This window comes from Quercus suber, unplaced genomic scaffold (assembly GCF_002906115.3).
Source record: "Quercus suber isolate HL8 unplaced genomic scaffold, Cork oak 2.0 scaffold_30, whole genome shotgun sequence".
Taxonomy (NCBI): Eukaryota; Viridiplantae; Streptophyta; class Magnoliopsida; order Fagales; family Fagaceae; genus Quercus; species Quercus suber.
The window spans coordinates 1,561,364-1,579,120 of NW_027069495.1; the positions used below are offsets into that span (position 1 = coordinate 1,561,364).

The following is a 17,757-nucleotide window of genomic DNA, read 5'->3' on the forward strand; positions in this document are numbered from 1 at the left end:
TTTAGTCCTAACTCCATTCCTGAATTTGGTGATTATCATTTACTATTATGATACTTCGAGAGTATTTAATAATTACCCCCAAGTAGAGAATGAATGAATAGAAATGTTTCCTTTTACAGAATCTTGCATGATTTTTTTTTGGGAACTAGATTGAGTGACATCCTTCTTTACTTAAATGGGAATGATATTTTTGATATTGTTTGCTCATTCTATAAGGCTATATGTGGTACGGGCAGCATTCCTTGCCTTGAATAGTTTTTTTTTTTTTTCTTTTTTTTTTTTTTTTTGTGGGGACTAGTGCTTGGGGTAAAATCCTTATTAGTGATAATCTAATTAAGAAGGGCTTCTCTCCCTTAAAAATAATAAATAATAAATAAATAAAAAAAGGGCTTCTCCTTATTAATGATAATCTCATGCATGACCGACTGGGATTAATTTCCTTATGCAAATAGGATTCGGTCAAGGCTTAACCGACTTATGCAACATATAGTGGCAATTCAAGCCACACTTGGGAAAGCCACTCACTTAACACTATTCAATACCGAAAAGGAGTAGGATTCTCTATTTCTCTTCCTATATAATTTGAATTTCATACACATTCATTCACGCTATTTTGCTTCTCAATATCTGCTTTTATTTCACATTCCAACGTTGTTTTGCTGTTCTTCTCTCTCTGAAGTCATGACAGACCTTATGTTAAGGTGGGCTGAACACGAATGGATTGAAGGGAAAGATAAGGAAGCCTATGAACTGGCAAAGACGGCGAAATATTTTGACCCATACTTTGAAGGGGTGGACAGATATGTCACTGCGTTATCTATCCACTATGCCGGCGAGTTTGAAAAGAACAAGCTTGGTTATACCGACCTCTATGCACTCCTTGGCTTCAAGACTGTTGATTACCCATCAATCACTCATAACTCCATCAAACAAAGGTATACTGAGTATGCAATGTTGGTGCATCCCAACGAGTTTTCCTCCCCAATGGCGCATGGGGCTCTCAGATTCATGGACAAGGCGTGGGCGGTGCTGGGTAACGAGCAAAGGAGAGAATACTATGACGTTTGTGTTGGTCTACGTCGACCAAAGCCAAAGAATATTGATAAGCCAGAAACCACTACTGAGACCTCTATTGCCGCTGCTACTGCCCAAACTGATGATCAGAGGCCAAAGGTTGGGATGAAAAGATGTGCTCCTCTTACGGCTACGGCTGACGAAAACATGGTTCGGATGGTGCGTCACAGAAGGGTTTAGCCTAAGGCCAACTACGGCCGACGACAACATGGGTTGCTGGAGGGTTTAGCCTAAGGCCAACCCTAGTCCATGATTCATTCTTTTAGTTTTCTTGCAAAAGAAACGACTGTCTTGGTTTCTTGATTTTAGTTTACTATGCAAGAATATATGGGACTTGAGGGGTTTCATTATGTGTCTGAAAGATCTGAATATTTTGTAAATTTCCTTTTGAAATCAATGGATTTGTATAGTGTTTCAAGTTTCATTTATGTTTTTCTTGGAGAATAGATTTGCCATGGTTTTAATTGCATCATTAAAGTACCCAATTAATATTAAATGTCTGTTTGAATACCATTTATTGCTGAAAACTAAAAACATTGTAGCAAAATAATTTTTAAATGTGTAAATAGTGTCATGAGACCCAGTTTTAAAGTTGTTTACTGAAAAAAATATTTACTGGTCCTATAAATAGTGCACAGAACCTACTAAAAAAAAGCACAGACGCAAACATTGTATCCAAACTCATACTAAGTTTATTTAAATCATATTCTCCGTTATGAAATGGAGTAAGTGTAATTTGTCAATGACGAAATTTAGCTGTACTTTTCTTCAATGTAAAGATGTAGCGTTGGTTTGGATAGCACTGAAACGTGCGTTGCATTTTGTGAGTTGCGTTTTCTCCTTTTTTTTTTTTTTTTTTCCAGCTTTTTTTCACTCGCTTTTAGTTTTTTATAGACAAATTTTACCGTTCATGAACAGTGAATGCGCTGTTTATGTACTGTGCATATACTATTCACGCATTTAAAAAATATTAAAAATGTCTCATGACACTATTCATACATTTAAAAATTATTTTGCTATAGTGTTTTCAGCAACAATCAATTTTCAGCAACAATAAGTTGTATCCAAACGAACCCATAAAGATATTAGATTGAACTCCCTCATAAATGATTTTTCTTGTTTATCATCGTTTATGGTATCCAACATCCAGCAAAGGATAACGGTCTTGTTTTTCGTTAGTAAAATACATACATTAGTTACTTCCAAAGATGAGGTGCATCCTCCAGATCAATGAGAGATTGAGTTCCAGTATTTTGGATGTGTCGACATCCAGCAAAGGATAAAGGTCTTGTTTTTCGTTAGTAAAATACATATATTAGTTACTTCCAAAGATGAGATGCATCCTCCAGATCAATGAGAGATTGAGTTTCAATATTTTGGGTGTGTCAAAATGAATATGTTAATCAAATTTGGGCATAGCTTCGATCGCATCAATCCTTGAAAAAGGACCATCCTTCTACTCTTAAATGGGCCATATGTAATGTGAAACGCATCAGCCATAAGATATCAGATATCGCATATCAAAAGATAAGCAGCTTACAGTTTAAATCCTAGTGTGCGACAAAAATTACATAAACAATCACAGAAACAATACATTACAATACATTAAACCCTAAGTTCTTTTGTTGACAGCAAAATAATTATGATATCAAAAAATACCCTCTAGCTTGGGGTATATGCAACAGCTATACATGGTACATGCAGTTTACATTATGGTACACAGCCTTCTCACTACCCTAAAGTTTGATAACAACTTTCACAAGTCGGTTCAAAGGCCTGTGGTGCTTGATCTTCTGGAAGATGTATACAATTTACAATATAATATTGTACATCTTTGCTTGGCCGCCCTCTCATTCCCCTTCCCCTTGTATGAAACTCCGTTCAGTTGGTGATCCAGGAACAAATGGAACAAAACCCCGGCCACCAAATACAGGTCGCATGAAGGCATTATCAAACTTACGCCAGTAATAGTGAACTGTGTGTGTAGGGGTGGCCAGAAGTGCACGTATGCTGCCCGGTCGCGGTATATCAAGCTCAGAATCCAGCCCCTCCCCAAGAAGTGGCACAGAGACTGATTTTGGAGTCGATGGATCTGACATCACCATGCTGGTTGTTTGTTTTGAACGAGCCAAGAACCGTATAAGAGGTTTAGTCATCAACCCAAACACCTGACCATAATTATATATGAAGAGTGATTACCATCATTAAGAAACATTTCCTACATAAAATACATTCATATAAAATAGCTAACATGACTTTTGTAAATAAAACCTAAACTCTGATCAATACAACTGCCGCAAAAGCTTAAGGGGAGGGGCTGTTGGTTTTCTGGTGGTTCCCCTCAGGAGCATTATAACTAAGACAACATAGAAAAAGAGGACGCAGCCAATGACCCTGATTTGAACTAAATGGAACAATTATATTCTTGGTACACAAGAATAGTTAACGCACTTATAAGTTCTTAACCAAGAGATGAAATAAAAGAACAACAACCAAAATAGCAAGCATCAGTATGTTCTCTCAAATTTTCTTTTCATTGTAGACCTAGTCAGCTAATTCACAGCAAATTACAAACCCTTGCCATATCAAGAGGTCAAATCACTATATTAACATGAATTCATATATAACCAAACTCTGACTACATAAACAAGTTTGAAAATCAAGAGGCCAACCAGATATGCACAAAAATTAGTGCAGCAGAACAAATGGCTTAAATAATATTTACTGTTAGAGAACCCGTTAAATCCGGTGAAAGCAATTTCATAATCACAAAATAGGCAGAAGATGTTTAGCAAAAAAATAGGCAGGAGATGTCTCACCACTGTGCTGAAGAGAACAACAGTTATGGTGCTGGTGATCAAGATTGCATTCGCTCGCAATTGAGTATGCCCTAATCGTGTGAACTGCATTTTGAGAAGTAAAATTTTTACTGAACAATTTCATCTGCACTATCATCTCTCTCTATCTCAAAAGTACACACTGTTTTATATGAAATTGTAAGCATGTTCTTATTTTACTGAGGATAGTGTAAAGACGAACTGAAATTTCCCACAGTTCATATTATTCTTAACATTTTTGTGTGACTTCTTATTTAAATTCAAGGTCTTTTGGCCACAAATAAAACAGCATGTCCATATCTTACCTGATTATAAGCGAGTGCCATAGACACAGCACCTCTCATGAGACCAGCCCACCATATTACCACCTACAAAATGAAAATTGTTGGCATGTCTTGGTAGATCAATAAAGTAGGAAAGGAAGAAAATAATACTGTGACAGAAACAGAACACATACTTGCTTCCTGAGGCTGATTTTCTCACTTTGATTTTTTTTAAATAGGTTGATTAATAATGATAGGGGGAAAACAAAAGCTGCTCTTCCAACCATTATCAGAACTATCAGTATTGAACTCACTGCCACTGATGTTCCAGGACTGCAAAAAGCAAAATCAAGCATGCATGCTTTTACATTTTGTTTGAAAAATACACACTATTATTCCTAATAGCTATTATGGTTCAATAAATCAAGAAATCATAATTGCAAGGACTTGCTAGTATTTAGATAGTACCTGTCACTAACAAATCTCCACTTTTCAATGTCCAAGGCATCCATTCCAACATAAAGGAATATAAATGTCTCAGCAACAAATGACAGGGTAGCAAAAGCATGCCTGCAATAATTTTTAGACAAAATTGAAGTATTAGGTATATGACAAATTGACCTTTCTATACACAGACAAATGGGTTCAAATGGTCAGAATAACTTCTAAGATCACATACTTGGTAGTGACTCTTGAACCTTCAGTTACATTGTGCCAGGTGTAATGGGACATCACAATCCCACAAAAGAAAACAGTGAGAATGCCACTTAAATAGAACAACTGCAGAACAGATCAAATATACCAGTGTCTTAGTTATATGACCAATAATTAGCAATTTATCAAATCTACAAAGAGCACTTGAAACTTGGAAAGTGGGGGAAGAAAACAAAGAAATGCCATAAAGCTATTAGAAATCTTACTTCAGCCAACATATATGAAAGGTATGCCATGAGCATCATTAGAGCAACTTCTCGATCAGTTGAGTGCCTGAATGTCAGATAAAAAATTATTTTAGTCAAATATTATACATGATTCTAACATACTCCTTACCTACAGCAGTTTTTTTTTTTTAGGTTGTTGTGGTGGAGGCCTGGAAGGGGGAGGGGAGAGGGGTCAGGCTGGAAACTAGGGCACCATTCTACAGATTAGTTATCAGTCACCGTAGTCTTTGTCATGAAACAGTTTCAATAAAATTCTTATTTTATGTTTGATTAACTCAACCACTGATCCAACTGACATAGACAAGAAGGCACCTTTGTTAGTTTGACCAGTCCCCTTTCAACATAGAAAAGTCAAATGAATGATATAAAGACCAGAAAAGGCATCTTCATACTATGAGACTTAGCCCAGTTGCAGGATTAACAAACAATGAAATACTATTATCAGAATACTAGTAAATGCAGCATGCCAATGAGCTCTAGCTCAACTAGGACATCCTCCCCAACATCAGGAATTCAAGACCCACCATGTGTGTAAGTTACCAATTAAGCATAATTAAATACTAGTAAATGCAGCATGAGATCATTCCAATTCAGACAACATACCTGCCAAAATATAGCTTTTTGATGATGTAAGCACTTAATAGCCCAGTCTGCACAGGGAAAGAAGTATGTCATACCATAGTAGAATAGTACATTAGCAGAACAGTCTTAGTTATTCACCCATACAAGACTCTGTGTGTGTGTGTGTGAGAGAGAGAGAGAGAGAGAGAGAGACTTACCATCGCCCCTAGCAATGTGCTTGCGACAAACAAATAAAGGAGGTTTCCAGTGAAATGCAAAGCAATACTGGGGTCAATATGAGTGACGTCAAAGCTCTGGATCGCATTGAAAAGCACCACAGATGTGGCATCATTTACAACACCCTCCCCGAATACAAGACTGTAGAGTAAAGGTGTCTCATCCTGATTAAGCACCTGCGCCATTACATGAGAGGGGTTAAGTTTTTAAGAGTCAGCGCCTTTAACTGTTTGAAAAATCCACTACAATGACAACATCTTCCGTACCTGCAATGTGCATACAGAATCCGTTGCAGCAAATATTGCACCAATTGCTGAAAGAATAAATGAATATAATGAGGACCAAATAGAGAACAAAGTTCATAGAAATTGAAGGGAATGCCAGAGGCAGTACCTAGATAATCCCCTATGTCCAATGAACCAATATCCATTTTTTTGAAGATCTGAATAACACCTGAGAGAAGAATCAGAATTTTACAGTCAGAAAAAGATAATCAAATTTTAAATCACTTAAACTATGTGCTTTATTGGCTAGGACAAATATACTTTAGCCATATCAAATATGTACTTGCAACAAACAGGGGGGAAGATAAATAAACTTGTAATAAAAAGAATGTATGTATTTATGCTAAGACGCTCATCCATTTTGTCCTAAGCAGCTCAGTTAGATAAATTGAACTTTTAAATGTAAATACATCACATTCTTTTCACCCTTTCAAACAAAATGAATTACTGACATAGTGCTTCCATAAACCATCTCTATATATAAAGACAAAGTGCCTAAACCAAATCAAACACAAAGATTGCAGAATAAACTGTACGGATATGAGAATTGCACTTCTTACAAAGTGAAATTTGATAATCCAACAATTGAAACACATTCAAATTTATTAATTCCAATAAATAAGCAATGATACTAGTTACCAAGAACCTCCCTAAATGTCCCTAGTTAATTCAACTAAACAAGACTATTTAAAGACAGATAAACATACATTGTTTCTTCTGCTAATATCTTAGCAGCATATTCTCTAAAATCATAAGGTATTGGAATGTGATTATTTGCAGACTCTGTACCTTCTAGGACATTAGTCTTGCAAATATAAATAAAATTGATCAGCGGCTATCTCCCTTGGCAGGGGATTACTGCTTATGTGACATAGAGAGACAGTCAGAAACTTCAATGGGGAACAGAAAGACATCAAATGCTAGCATGCAGTTACTCTTCAAGAAAATGTTAGTGTGCAGTAGGAAAAGTTTCTAAAAAGAATCATTTATTTTCACTTGTTGATTTGAAAGACCATATTAAAGAATTGCAAAATTGCTAGAGGAGTGTTAACTAGGGAGCAAGAAATAGAGTGAAGGACAGATCATCATAGATGAATGATTTGATTGAGTAAGAAAAGCAGCCTTTGCAGCCACAAGCTATCCTACAACAGAAAGGAATAAACAGCATTTTTTGTAACTGATTTCTGCATATAAATGATATATCTTAAAAGAATATAAAAGACAAAAAAGAGTGAAATGTATCAGCACCAAAAATCTGGCTGATTGTGCTTGAGACACAGATTTGTGCTGAGTGGGCACTTGCTGGTTAGGTTCAAAGCAAGTTACAATTCATTCCAAGTAGATGCTTCCTCCAATAGATTGGTTAATATTGAAAACAGGTGGCTCTCTTACCACTGAAAAAGGGGTTTCAGGTGGTGCTTTGAGGAGACCATGATGGCATCTGCTCATGAATTTGCAGCCACATTTGGGGCTAGAATTGCATGACAGCATGACTTGGAAGTTCAACACTGGTTAGGTTTTAACTGCTCAGAGAAGCATAAGAAGGTACATACTACTGACTCCATGAATGCCAGCCATATTTTGAATGTGATAATATGCCTAACCTAAGAAATTGTACAGGAACTATTGGCTCCCTTAGTAATCTTGTAGATTAGCGATGTTGCCATCTATCAGAGAAGTCATAGCTTGGCGGATATACAGCCAATAAATATTACTGTAGAGAAAGTAGGATAGACAATTTGTGATTTATAGAGATTCCAAGAAAGCTTGAGTCATCTTTTTTTTTTCTTTTTTGAGAAAAGAAAGCTTTAGTCATCTATGTGAAGATATTAGTCTACGGGCAAAAAACATAGGTACAATTCCTTAGGTACAATACATTAGGTTCCCCAGTTAAATTCAAACATGTGGTTACATTGACCAATAAAACACAAATAATGTTATCTTTTCCAAGAATACTTATATCCAATGGAACTATGCATTTAACTTTTTTAGAAGAACTATGTACTAAAATTTAATTGGAGAAACTAATGTACTGCATCAAATTCAAAAGTTCATTTTTTCATCCCTAAACTTTTAAAACATTACACTTTCTGTCCTTTCGTCCACTTTTGTGAATTTTAATCATACCTGTCTAACTAGGTAGCACTATTTTTAGCATTAGAGAAAAGATCATTACAGTGAAAAATAGTAATAATAATATGTACACACAAGGTGAAAACATATGTATTTAAATTTGTTTCTGACCCTAAAGTTTGCATCACATTCAAAAGTTCTTTTTAATACCTAAACTATTAAAACATTACACTTTCTCTCCTATCGTCCACTTTTGTTAACTTTTATCCTACCTTTCTAACTATGTATCACTATTTTTAGCAGTAGAGAATCTCACATATCTAACATGATCATTACATTAATAAATAAATAAATAAAAAAGCACACACATGAGGTGAAAACATATGTATTTAAGTTTGTTTATGTCCCTAAAGTTTGAATTAAATTCAAAAGTTCATTTTTAGTCCATAAACTATTAAAACGTTACACTTTCTGTCCTTTTGTCCACTTTTATCCTACCTTTCTAACTAGGTAGGATTAGAGAATCTGACATGTCTAAAATGATTATTACATTTTTTTTAAAGAAATAGTACATGCATGAGGTGGAAACATATGTATTTAAATTTGTTTATGTCCCTAAAGTTTGAATCAAATTCAAAAGTTCTTTTTTCATCTGTAAACTAATAAAACGTTACGCTTTCTGTCCTTTGGTCCTCTTTTATCCCATCTTTCTAACTAGGTAGCACTATTTTTAGCATTAGAGAATCTGACATTCTAACATGATCATTAATTTTATTTTATTTTATAGGGAAAAAAAAAAACACCCATGAGGTGAACAATTGGCATGAAACCATTGGTCACATGCACGACATGAATGATTTAAAGTTCAGGAACAAAAGAGAAATTTTTTCAATAGTGCAGTGGTGAAAAAAGATTTTTAAAGTTCTAAGGACAAAAAGTGCAAGGCTTTCAATAGTTTAGGAACGAAAAACGAACTTCATGCAAACTTTAAGGTTGACAAAAATGTTTAGCTATATATACATTCTTCTAACTTCTCATCATTGTATCAATGTCTCTTCTAATAAGATGATGGAACCAAGAAAGTCAACATTTTGAAGAACCCAGACCTCTATAATTACCTCCCTGTGCATGCAACTCTCAGGCAGAAGGCTCAAAACCATCTGTCCCAGGCCCTACAAAGTAACATCTTACAGTTATCAGAAAACTTTACTCTGTTGTATCCAGAACCACAATAGGAACTATTTGTTCAGTCATAAGGGTCTAGGAATCAATGGGTGACCTATAGGTTACTGCCAGTCTAGCTTCAGAAGCATTGCTGAAAAGCATGACATAAAATTAAAAATATTGATAATAAGTCCACATAATTTACATGTTATCGTCCTTACAAACATCTAATGCAGCAACCAAATCATTTGAAATATGCCACGGTATCCGCAAAATCATCTGATTATTATTTAAGATTCTATTACCAATATGCATACACATGGAAAAGATTATTAACCAAATTATTGTCAAAGGTAAGTAATCCAAAAATAGTAACATAGAATGACATAACAATACATATCAAACAGTTTATTTGGAGATAAAACCATTGCCAACACATGAGAGTGCAGTCGAAAAGAAAAAGGATGCAGTTTAGCAAACTTGACATATACCTTTCTCCCCTCTGTACTACTAGAAGGATAAAATTTATGTTTTAAAAAACACAAATATAATGTTGCTAGATGTACCTAATGATATGATGCCACAGGATATTAATGTACCAACAGCACCAAAGAGAATGATAGTCATAAAGTTTTCAAAAAATCGCTTCTTTTTCACCTGAAACCTGGCAAAAATAACAGAGATCAAGATAATATATCAGAAAGGCTGAAAAATATATATTAAAAGAATCCATCATTAATATGAGATTAATGGAAGTCTTGTGAAGATATAAATTTCAACCGTAAAACACACACAAGCACATATGGCACTTAGCTTAATGAAAACATGTTGCAACTATGCATTATTTTCTTATCGTGTTGGGTCAACAAATCGATTGTTTTAGCATCTTTATTCATCAGATAAGAACAGAATGGAGAAAAAGGGGGAATTTGTGCGAGCAGGTCAGAAACAATGAGATTGGTAAAGTTAACTGGAACTCATACAGTTCTGAATGATTGGTAAAAACAGAAACTGTCTGCAAGATCCTAAAATCCTAGACTTCTTGAGTTTCTATCATTGCTCAGCCAACATATTTCCGCGTCTATAAATCTTAATTTGATGAAGTTGCCTAATTCAATACCACAAATAGCCAGTTTTGTCGACTCTTACCCATTTTAATGACACATAGCTCATTTAAGAATCAATATGTACTGAGAACTAGTTTCAGATAATGGACATATCAAAGCTGGAACCTGTTAGACATTACATCCTTCTTAATAATCAGTTAAGCATTTGTGTCTAAAATAACTTCTAATTATCAAACATATCCAATATTCTGATTCTTGTTTCTAACCTTTTATAAAAATAAAATAAAAAAAAAAAAAAAATTCTGACATTCCTTCCTACTTTCTACAAAGCATATTCCTCAATTAGATCATTTCCCACAGTGAAATTTAATTGAAATCATCCATGATCTTATCTTCTACTTATAATAAGTCTTTCACTTCAATGTATTTTGGAAAATCAAACTTGATGAGTCAAATTAAGAGAACCTGACTCACAGTCTCAAACTAAGGCAGAGAAAATGCTGAAACATGTTTTTTGGGTTCCCGAATGCCATAGCACCAAAAGATAAGCAAGCTTGAAGTCACTTGAGTTCTTTCAGAGAAAAAAAAAATGGCAACTGTAAATGAAATAATTAGCAATATAAGCTACCCACCACAATTTCAAAGGCAACCATAGTCAAACACACTTGTAATCTACAACTCCCCCCCCCCCCCCCCCCTCCCAACAAAATCACTCGTAAGCAACAATGGATGCATAAGAAAAAGCATATCACTCGTATTAAACAACAAATTAAGATGCGAGCATTGAATATAAATTAAGAGACTATAAATTTTACCCAGCATTGAATATGATAGGCGGCAGAAGGTATATGAAGAAAAGATCTTCACTAAACACTAAAAGATGCGAGCTTTTCCCCCTGCTCACGAGCAAAATAACAATTCCAGTACACACACCCTGCAACCAATACAACATAAAACAAAAAAACAAAAAAACAAAAAAAACAAAAATTAAGATTAAACACTTGCATAACTAACTCTACCAATGCCTAAACTAACATAATAACCAACTCAAAAGCCAATATCTCTATAAAACTCACAATCAGAAGGGCGGTGATCGACTCGTTAACCCAACGATTCTCCTCTAGAAGATGGCCGATCACAATACACGCGCAGAGGAGCGCCACGAAGAGGTTCATGGAGACCACAGAGGCGTGATCAGACGTGGATAGCGATTGCAACTTTGACACAGCATAGCTCAATTCGATCCCCATTGTTTGTTCCACCAATTTAGTACACAACCAATCTAAGTTATATTATATATACACTTAATTTCAATTATAGAAGACTTCGATTTCCTTTAAGAGCCAATAATTAATAGTATCTATGTCTCCGAGCTGTCCATATCATCAAAATTTCGGATCTCAGTAATCAAACAAGCTCTGCATTAAAATAAACCAAACAAATTAAGCGAGCTTCTTTGCATATTCAATCTCAGAATTGAAAAATACGAATTGCTTCAACGCAGTAAAGAAAAAAAAAATTAAGCAAAAATAAGCAAAGAAATGAAGATTACAACAGTGAATTGTTTGGTTGCTGAGAAAATGTAGGAAACATAACGATCTCTGCCTGAGTTTAGGTGAAACCTTTCTACCGTCCAAAAAAACAACAGAAAAAATTCAAAAAAACAAAAATCCAAAATTGAAAATTCGTTTTCTTTTGCTTCTCTCAGGAACCAAACAACCGCGAAGGATTGTTTCTGTCTAAGTTTAGGTGAAACCTTTCTACTGTCCCAAAAAACAAAAACAACAGAAATTTTTTCTTATAAAAAAAGCTCCAAAATTTATTTTCTTTTGCTTTTCTCAGGAACCAAACAACGGCGAAGAATCGTATCGTTTCGATAACGTAGCTGAGAAAGGTAAAACGCTTACCGAAAGCGGTTGGGAGGTACATGCAGAGACAAGAGAAAGCAACGAAGCTTTGGAAATCGGTAAACGAAGAGAGAGGATTCGAATAACAGAGAAAGAGAGAGAGAGAGAGAGCACGCAATCAATCAATCAATCTCTGGTTCGAAATCCTCGGTGAATGCAAGCAAAAGATCTACAGCTCTACTATTTTCGTTTCCACAAATAAAAGAAAATGCCACAAAATTTTTCAGTATTATATCATATAGCTCCTCGAAGCTCAGGCTCGCCAAAATTTACGCGTCTGTGTCTCTCTGTGTGTGACTGTGTGTTTATATATATAGAGAGAGAGAATGAGAGAGAGAGAGAGACACGGAGGCACACGAATCTATTGTAACTGCAAGATTAGATGATAAGCACAGTTTTTTAGAGAGAGAGAGAGAGAGAGAGAGAGGAAATCTCTGGAAAGAGAGATAATTGAAGAAAGTGGTTAGAGAGAGAGTGAGAGATTCACGGAACTGACAAAGATGAGAAAGCAAATGAGGGGACAGAGATGAAGAGAGAGGCAGTGAAATGAAATGGTGGTAATAATTGAATATGCTATGATACGGCGATCGTAGGCGGAGCCTACGCTGGATCTTTCTTCCTGACCGTTGGATTTACCAGATGTCATCTTCGTCTCTGTTCCCTGTTCCCTGACCCTTACTATTATTTTCGCGCTACACTACACTACGTATGGACGTAGAAAAACAAAATTTTATTATTACATTATTATAATATTTACGCCATTAAATGATTTATTTTTTGAAACTAATAATGATAGTCACCTAAAATAAATTAATAATGATAAATACAGTAGAATTTCATCATTGAATTAACTTAGCCCCAATGTTATTAATATTATCATAGCATCAAATTATCAATATATAAATTTTATTTTTTCTAAAGATTTTTAGATAGAATAAAATTTCTAGCATCTAGGTCATTATTATTACTTTTATCATCAAGCTACATTATAGTGTCAAATTATCATTGTAGTATTTAATAGTTAATCCTTATCTATATAAAAAAACCAATTAGTGACTTGATTGGGGGATAAAGAGCAAAATCGTCAGAATCAGACGACATAGGTTGAAACTCTATCCACACAAAAAATTTATCAATAATTTTTATTTTTATAGATAAGATAAAATTTCAACTTATGACATACGCTCCATGATTATTGCTCTTATCATCAAATTAAGACAATCTTTTTTGAGAAATATTACATCCACAACACTTTCACAACAAATTAAAAGAAGTAAATTGTTATTGGTTTTAATTTAAACCTATTGTTAAAATTATTATTTTGCTTGCTAGTAACAACCCATAACGATCTGTCACTTATAATTTGTTGTTGTGAAAATATTTTGGACATTAAATTTCTCATCTATTTTTTATGTAGGCAAAATTTAAATCCCAAATCTTTTACTCGATAACAAAATATTTTTCGAGTTGGTTCAACTGAAACCTACATATTTAGATATTTATTTATGGAAGTTAATAATTAAAGATTATATATATATATATAATTGCTAAGATTATTTGTTGTAATATTGATGCATAATTAAAATTATGTTAGTATTAAATTCAATTGAAAATCATGTTACTCCAACCATAACAAGTAGTGTATCAAAAATTGTGAAAAATATTTTGTATCTAGCATTACTCTAAAATTATCTAGGTCTTTCCACACTTTGACTGAAAGAGGTTAGAACATAAAACAAAACTCCTAATTTAAAATTTAAAAAAAAAATCTTTTTTTTTTTTATAGAACTCCTAAATTTCAACACGTAATACTTTTTTACTAAATATGTTCGAGAATTTTTAGTTATAATTATTTATATATAGATCACATAAAGATAAAGCTTAAATATTTTGGTATTAAGTAAATTTAAGAAGGACAATGTTTAGCTATAAAATCGATTATAGTCTTATGCTACAAACTTACTCAATATCTTTTTATTGGAGGTGAATTTTGACAAATCCACCATTGGATTACATCTTCTTCTTATATTCTCCATGTTTGCAAAATTTCAAGAAAATTAAAAATCAATAGCTATGTCATCAATAAATTTTTAAATTATAAGTTTTTGTAATTTAAAATTATGCATAAAATATAAGATTATAGATTATATAGTAAATAATATCTGATTGACACAAGAATTGACATGTGTATTAAAAGCGTAAAGAACATGTAATTCAACGGTTAAATTTTCAAAATATGCAATAATATTTATTTTATTGAGTGAGTTTGTAGTCTAAGACTACAACCAATTTTGTAGCAACACTTTGTCCATTTAAAAAAACATACCTTCTTCAAATATATATTCTTTTTGTTATTTTTATTCTCTCACCTCAAATATAGGAAAAGAAGACCGTTAAAGGTGAGATTCTAATGAAAGTATGTATTGCTATTACCAACCAAGTGGAGAGATTAATGTTGCTAGATTCTTGTATTGGTTGTGTTCTATTTCTTTGTTTTCTTACCTTTTTTTTAAAAAAAAAAAAAAAAAAATTAAATCTCCATCTCCTCCTGTATTGTAAATCAAACACTCCTGTTCACTTTCTAAAAACAAGAAAAACAAGAAAAACAAAAAAGCAATGGGATCCATGCATGAATCATGGCATAATTGGCTTTAAAGCAAGCTGTATCTGATTGAGAATAAATGAATAACAATGCTAATAGTTATTGTCAATGTCAAGGTCAAGAGCTTTCCAGATTAGTGGTACTGCACATTTTATTTTTAGAGAGTTTCAACCTATGATGTTTGCTCTTAATGATAATTTTTTATTATTAGACTCAAAAATCTCCATCTCCTCCTGTATTGTAAATCAAACACTCCTGTTCACTTTCTAAAAACAAGAAAAACAAGAAAAACAAAAAAGCAATGGGATCCATGCATGAATCATGGCATAATTGGCTTTAAAGCAAGCTGTATCTGATTGAGAATAAATGAATAACAATGCTAATAGTTATTGTCAATGTCAAGGTCAAGAGCTTTCCAGATTAGTGGTACTGCACATTTTATTTTTAGAGAGTTTCAACCTATGATGTTTGCTCTTAATGATAATTTTTTATTATTAGACTCAAATTATAATTAGTTTTTGGTGTAGGCAAGAATTAAGTCTCAGATCTCTAATTTAACATTTCAACCATCAGAGGCGGTACTGCCTTTGGAAGTAGCAAATCCCACATTCCACTGAAAAAAAATTATTTAAAAAAATTTTGATTGAGCCATACATATATGCTCAAATTACACAGTTTATTGTTTTTTCTATCATAAAAATTTTAAAAAAATAAAAAGTGAGAGAGACGTTAAATTTTGTAAAACCTAGCAAAGAAAATAAATTGACGCTTTAAACTAAAAGAAGCATATCATTCTCAAAAAAAAAAAAAAAAACTAAAAATGAAAAAACTAAAAGAAGCATACCCTTAAACTTAATTTAATGATGTAAAGCTTCACTTTTGATAAAAGCAAAGTCACACATGTGGTTTTACATTTATAATAAATCAAGGGGTGTTCCGGACTGAAATGCCACTAGACTTATTATAGGCAATTGGCAGGTTACAAATATTTTTATCCTTTTAATATTAATCTAGGGAGAGTCAAGAAAGAAGAAGATGAAGAAGAATTTCACATGCTTAGATGATGACATGGTGTTCCATTCCATGCATGATTTTTTTTTTTTTTTTTCCTTTCAAAAATAGATAGCATGTGAAGAAAAGATGGGGTATGTAATACTATAAAATATGTTATTATCATTAGATTATCACTTAATCTAATACGTGATTATTTATTTGGTAATAGGTCTAGATTATACAATAATTTTTGTTGCTTTTTTTTTTAATCAAATTTATAATAGTTTGACATAGTTTGTGAACTTATGACTAGTATATAATAAAAACAATGTCAATGATAAACCGGGAAAAATGGTTGTTTAACCTTAATTTTTGAACAATATTGCCAAATAGCCATATTTTCAGATCATGTAGCAAAATACTTTTGTTTTGGAACTCGTTATTAGGTAGAACTCGACATTCCTAATGTCAAGTTCTGCACAAAATTATCAAAAAAAATTAAGTAAAAAAATACGCATAAAACTTGACATTGTTAATTTCAAATTCTAGGTAAAACTCGACCTTAACAATGTCGAATTTCAAAACAAGAGTATTTTACTATGCAGTTTTAAAAATGGGTTATTTGACTAAATAGTTCAAAAATTAAGGTTTTTTTTTTTTTGAAAAAATTAAAAAATTAATGTTAAATAGTCTTTTTCCCAATGATAAATCATAAACCCATAAGAGTGATATTATCCCATAGTACTAAATCATGTCAATAATAAAGTTTCACCTGCCTCTATGATGAGGCAAGTAACGTGAATAATTAGGTAAATAACCCGTGATGTTGATAAATGATAAGGATCACGGTATTACAATCAAAGTTCTCTTGCCTTTTCTTTTGTCAAATTACAAATTTATAGCCTCTAACTAAAATGGACAACAAATCATTGTTTTTATGTGGTCCAAATCCAATGGCGCCCCCATCCAAGCCTATGCATGTCAATCTATCTCCGCACATCTCAATCATTGTTGCCCACAACCACAACTATAATAATTAAATAGTTATATCAAACAATCACAGAAAACTTGGGGACGTGTGTTGAATTTCATTTTGATTCTGTTCTTGCTAATGGATTTATGAAACTATAGGACCAAAGGTGTTAAACATCCTTGTCGTTCCACGTATACAAGTGGGTTGGAATCTTTTCTAGCATAGAAAATTTGGTCAAGTTAGGAAATACAAGCTGGCCATGTTTGACACGTAGATAACAAAGAAAAACAAATGGTGCAAGTAGTTGAAAAATACTAATACTATAACATATTGATCTTTCGAGAATTCATAATATACATTTTGTAATTTTAAAATATATACTTAAAGCATTTAACAGCAATGATGATATGGGTTTGATGTTGGAGTCTCATCAATTAATAGCATTGATTTACATTAACATGATCACAAAAGTTCTGTACATTTTCCATTACTTTAATATTAGTTCAGATAAATCTGAAAAGCTTTTTCTCTGCAGATCTATTGTACGGCAACATGTATTTCAATAATACATGGTGATGTTGACAAATCTAGCATGTGATTGTGAATTGAGGAGCTTCTGTCCATTGCATGTTACCAAGAAACATGTATGCCGAAAAATTAGCTGAACTATGACAGTCTAAAAACATTTTCCCCTTTTATATTGTGGTATTGGGTATGAATTAATTGAACAGTCATTTTCATTTTTGTTTGCTGCTTTTTCTATTTGGCATGTTGAGTTTAC

General features: G+C 33.2%; 2 protein-coding genes across 2 annotated transcripts; one reads left to right on the forward strand and one right to left on the reverse strand.

Moving 5' to 3' along the window:
* The first annotated feature begins 681 nt into the window (after positions 1–681).
* On the forward strand, positions 682–1,254 carry LOC136066303 (uncharacterized). Its single transcript, XM_065770410.1, has one exon. It carries the CDS (start codon positions 682–684, stop codon positions 1,252–1,254), a length of 573 nt encoding a protein of 190 aa, XP_065626482.1.
* A 1,298-nt stretch (positions 1,255–2,552) lies between these two features.
* Positions 2,553–12,909, reverse strand: LOC112039292 (sodium/hydrogen exchanger 2). Its single transcript, XM_065770367.1, has 15 exons — positions 12,409–12,909; positions 11,578–11,919; positions 11,317–11,435; positions 10,001–10,098; positions 6,307–6,366; positions 6,180–6,226; positions 5,895–6,089; positions 5,719–5,765; positions 5,095–5,161; positions 4,854–4,954; positions 4,643–4,744; positions 4,369–4,507; positions 4,217–4,279; positions 3,894–3,977; positions 2,553–3,242 (listed from the first exon to the last, which is right to left on the reverse strand). Exons 2-15 carry the CDS (start codon positions 11,749–11,751, stop codon positions 2,925–2,927), a joined length of 1,614 nt encoding a protein of 537 aa, XP_065626439.1. The 5' UTR covers positions 11,752–11,919; positions 12,409–12,909; the 3' UTR covers positions 2,553–2,924.
* Between the last annotated feature and the right edge of the window lie 4,848 nt (positions 12,910–17,757).

Coding starts and splice junctions, on each gene's coding strand:
- LOC112039292 (XM_065770367.1), bottom strand. CDS start 11,751: ATGGGGATCGAATTGAGCTATGCTGTGTCAAAGTTGCAATCGCTATCC. Junction 5,162..5,718: donor AAAAAGCTATATTTTGGCAG/GTATGTTGTCTG, acceptor TCTGACATTCAG/GCACTCAACTGATCGAGAAG. Junction 4,955..5,094: donor TTTCATATATGTTGGCTGAA/GTAAGATTTCTA, acceptor TCTGTTCTGCAG/TTGTTCTATTTAAGTGGCAT.
- LOC136066303 (XM_065770410.1), top strand. CDS start 682: ATGACAGACCTTATGTTAAGGTGGGCTGAACACGAATGGATTGAAGGG.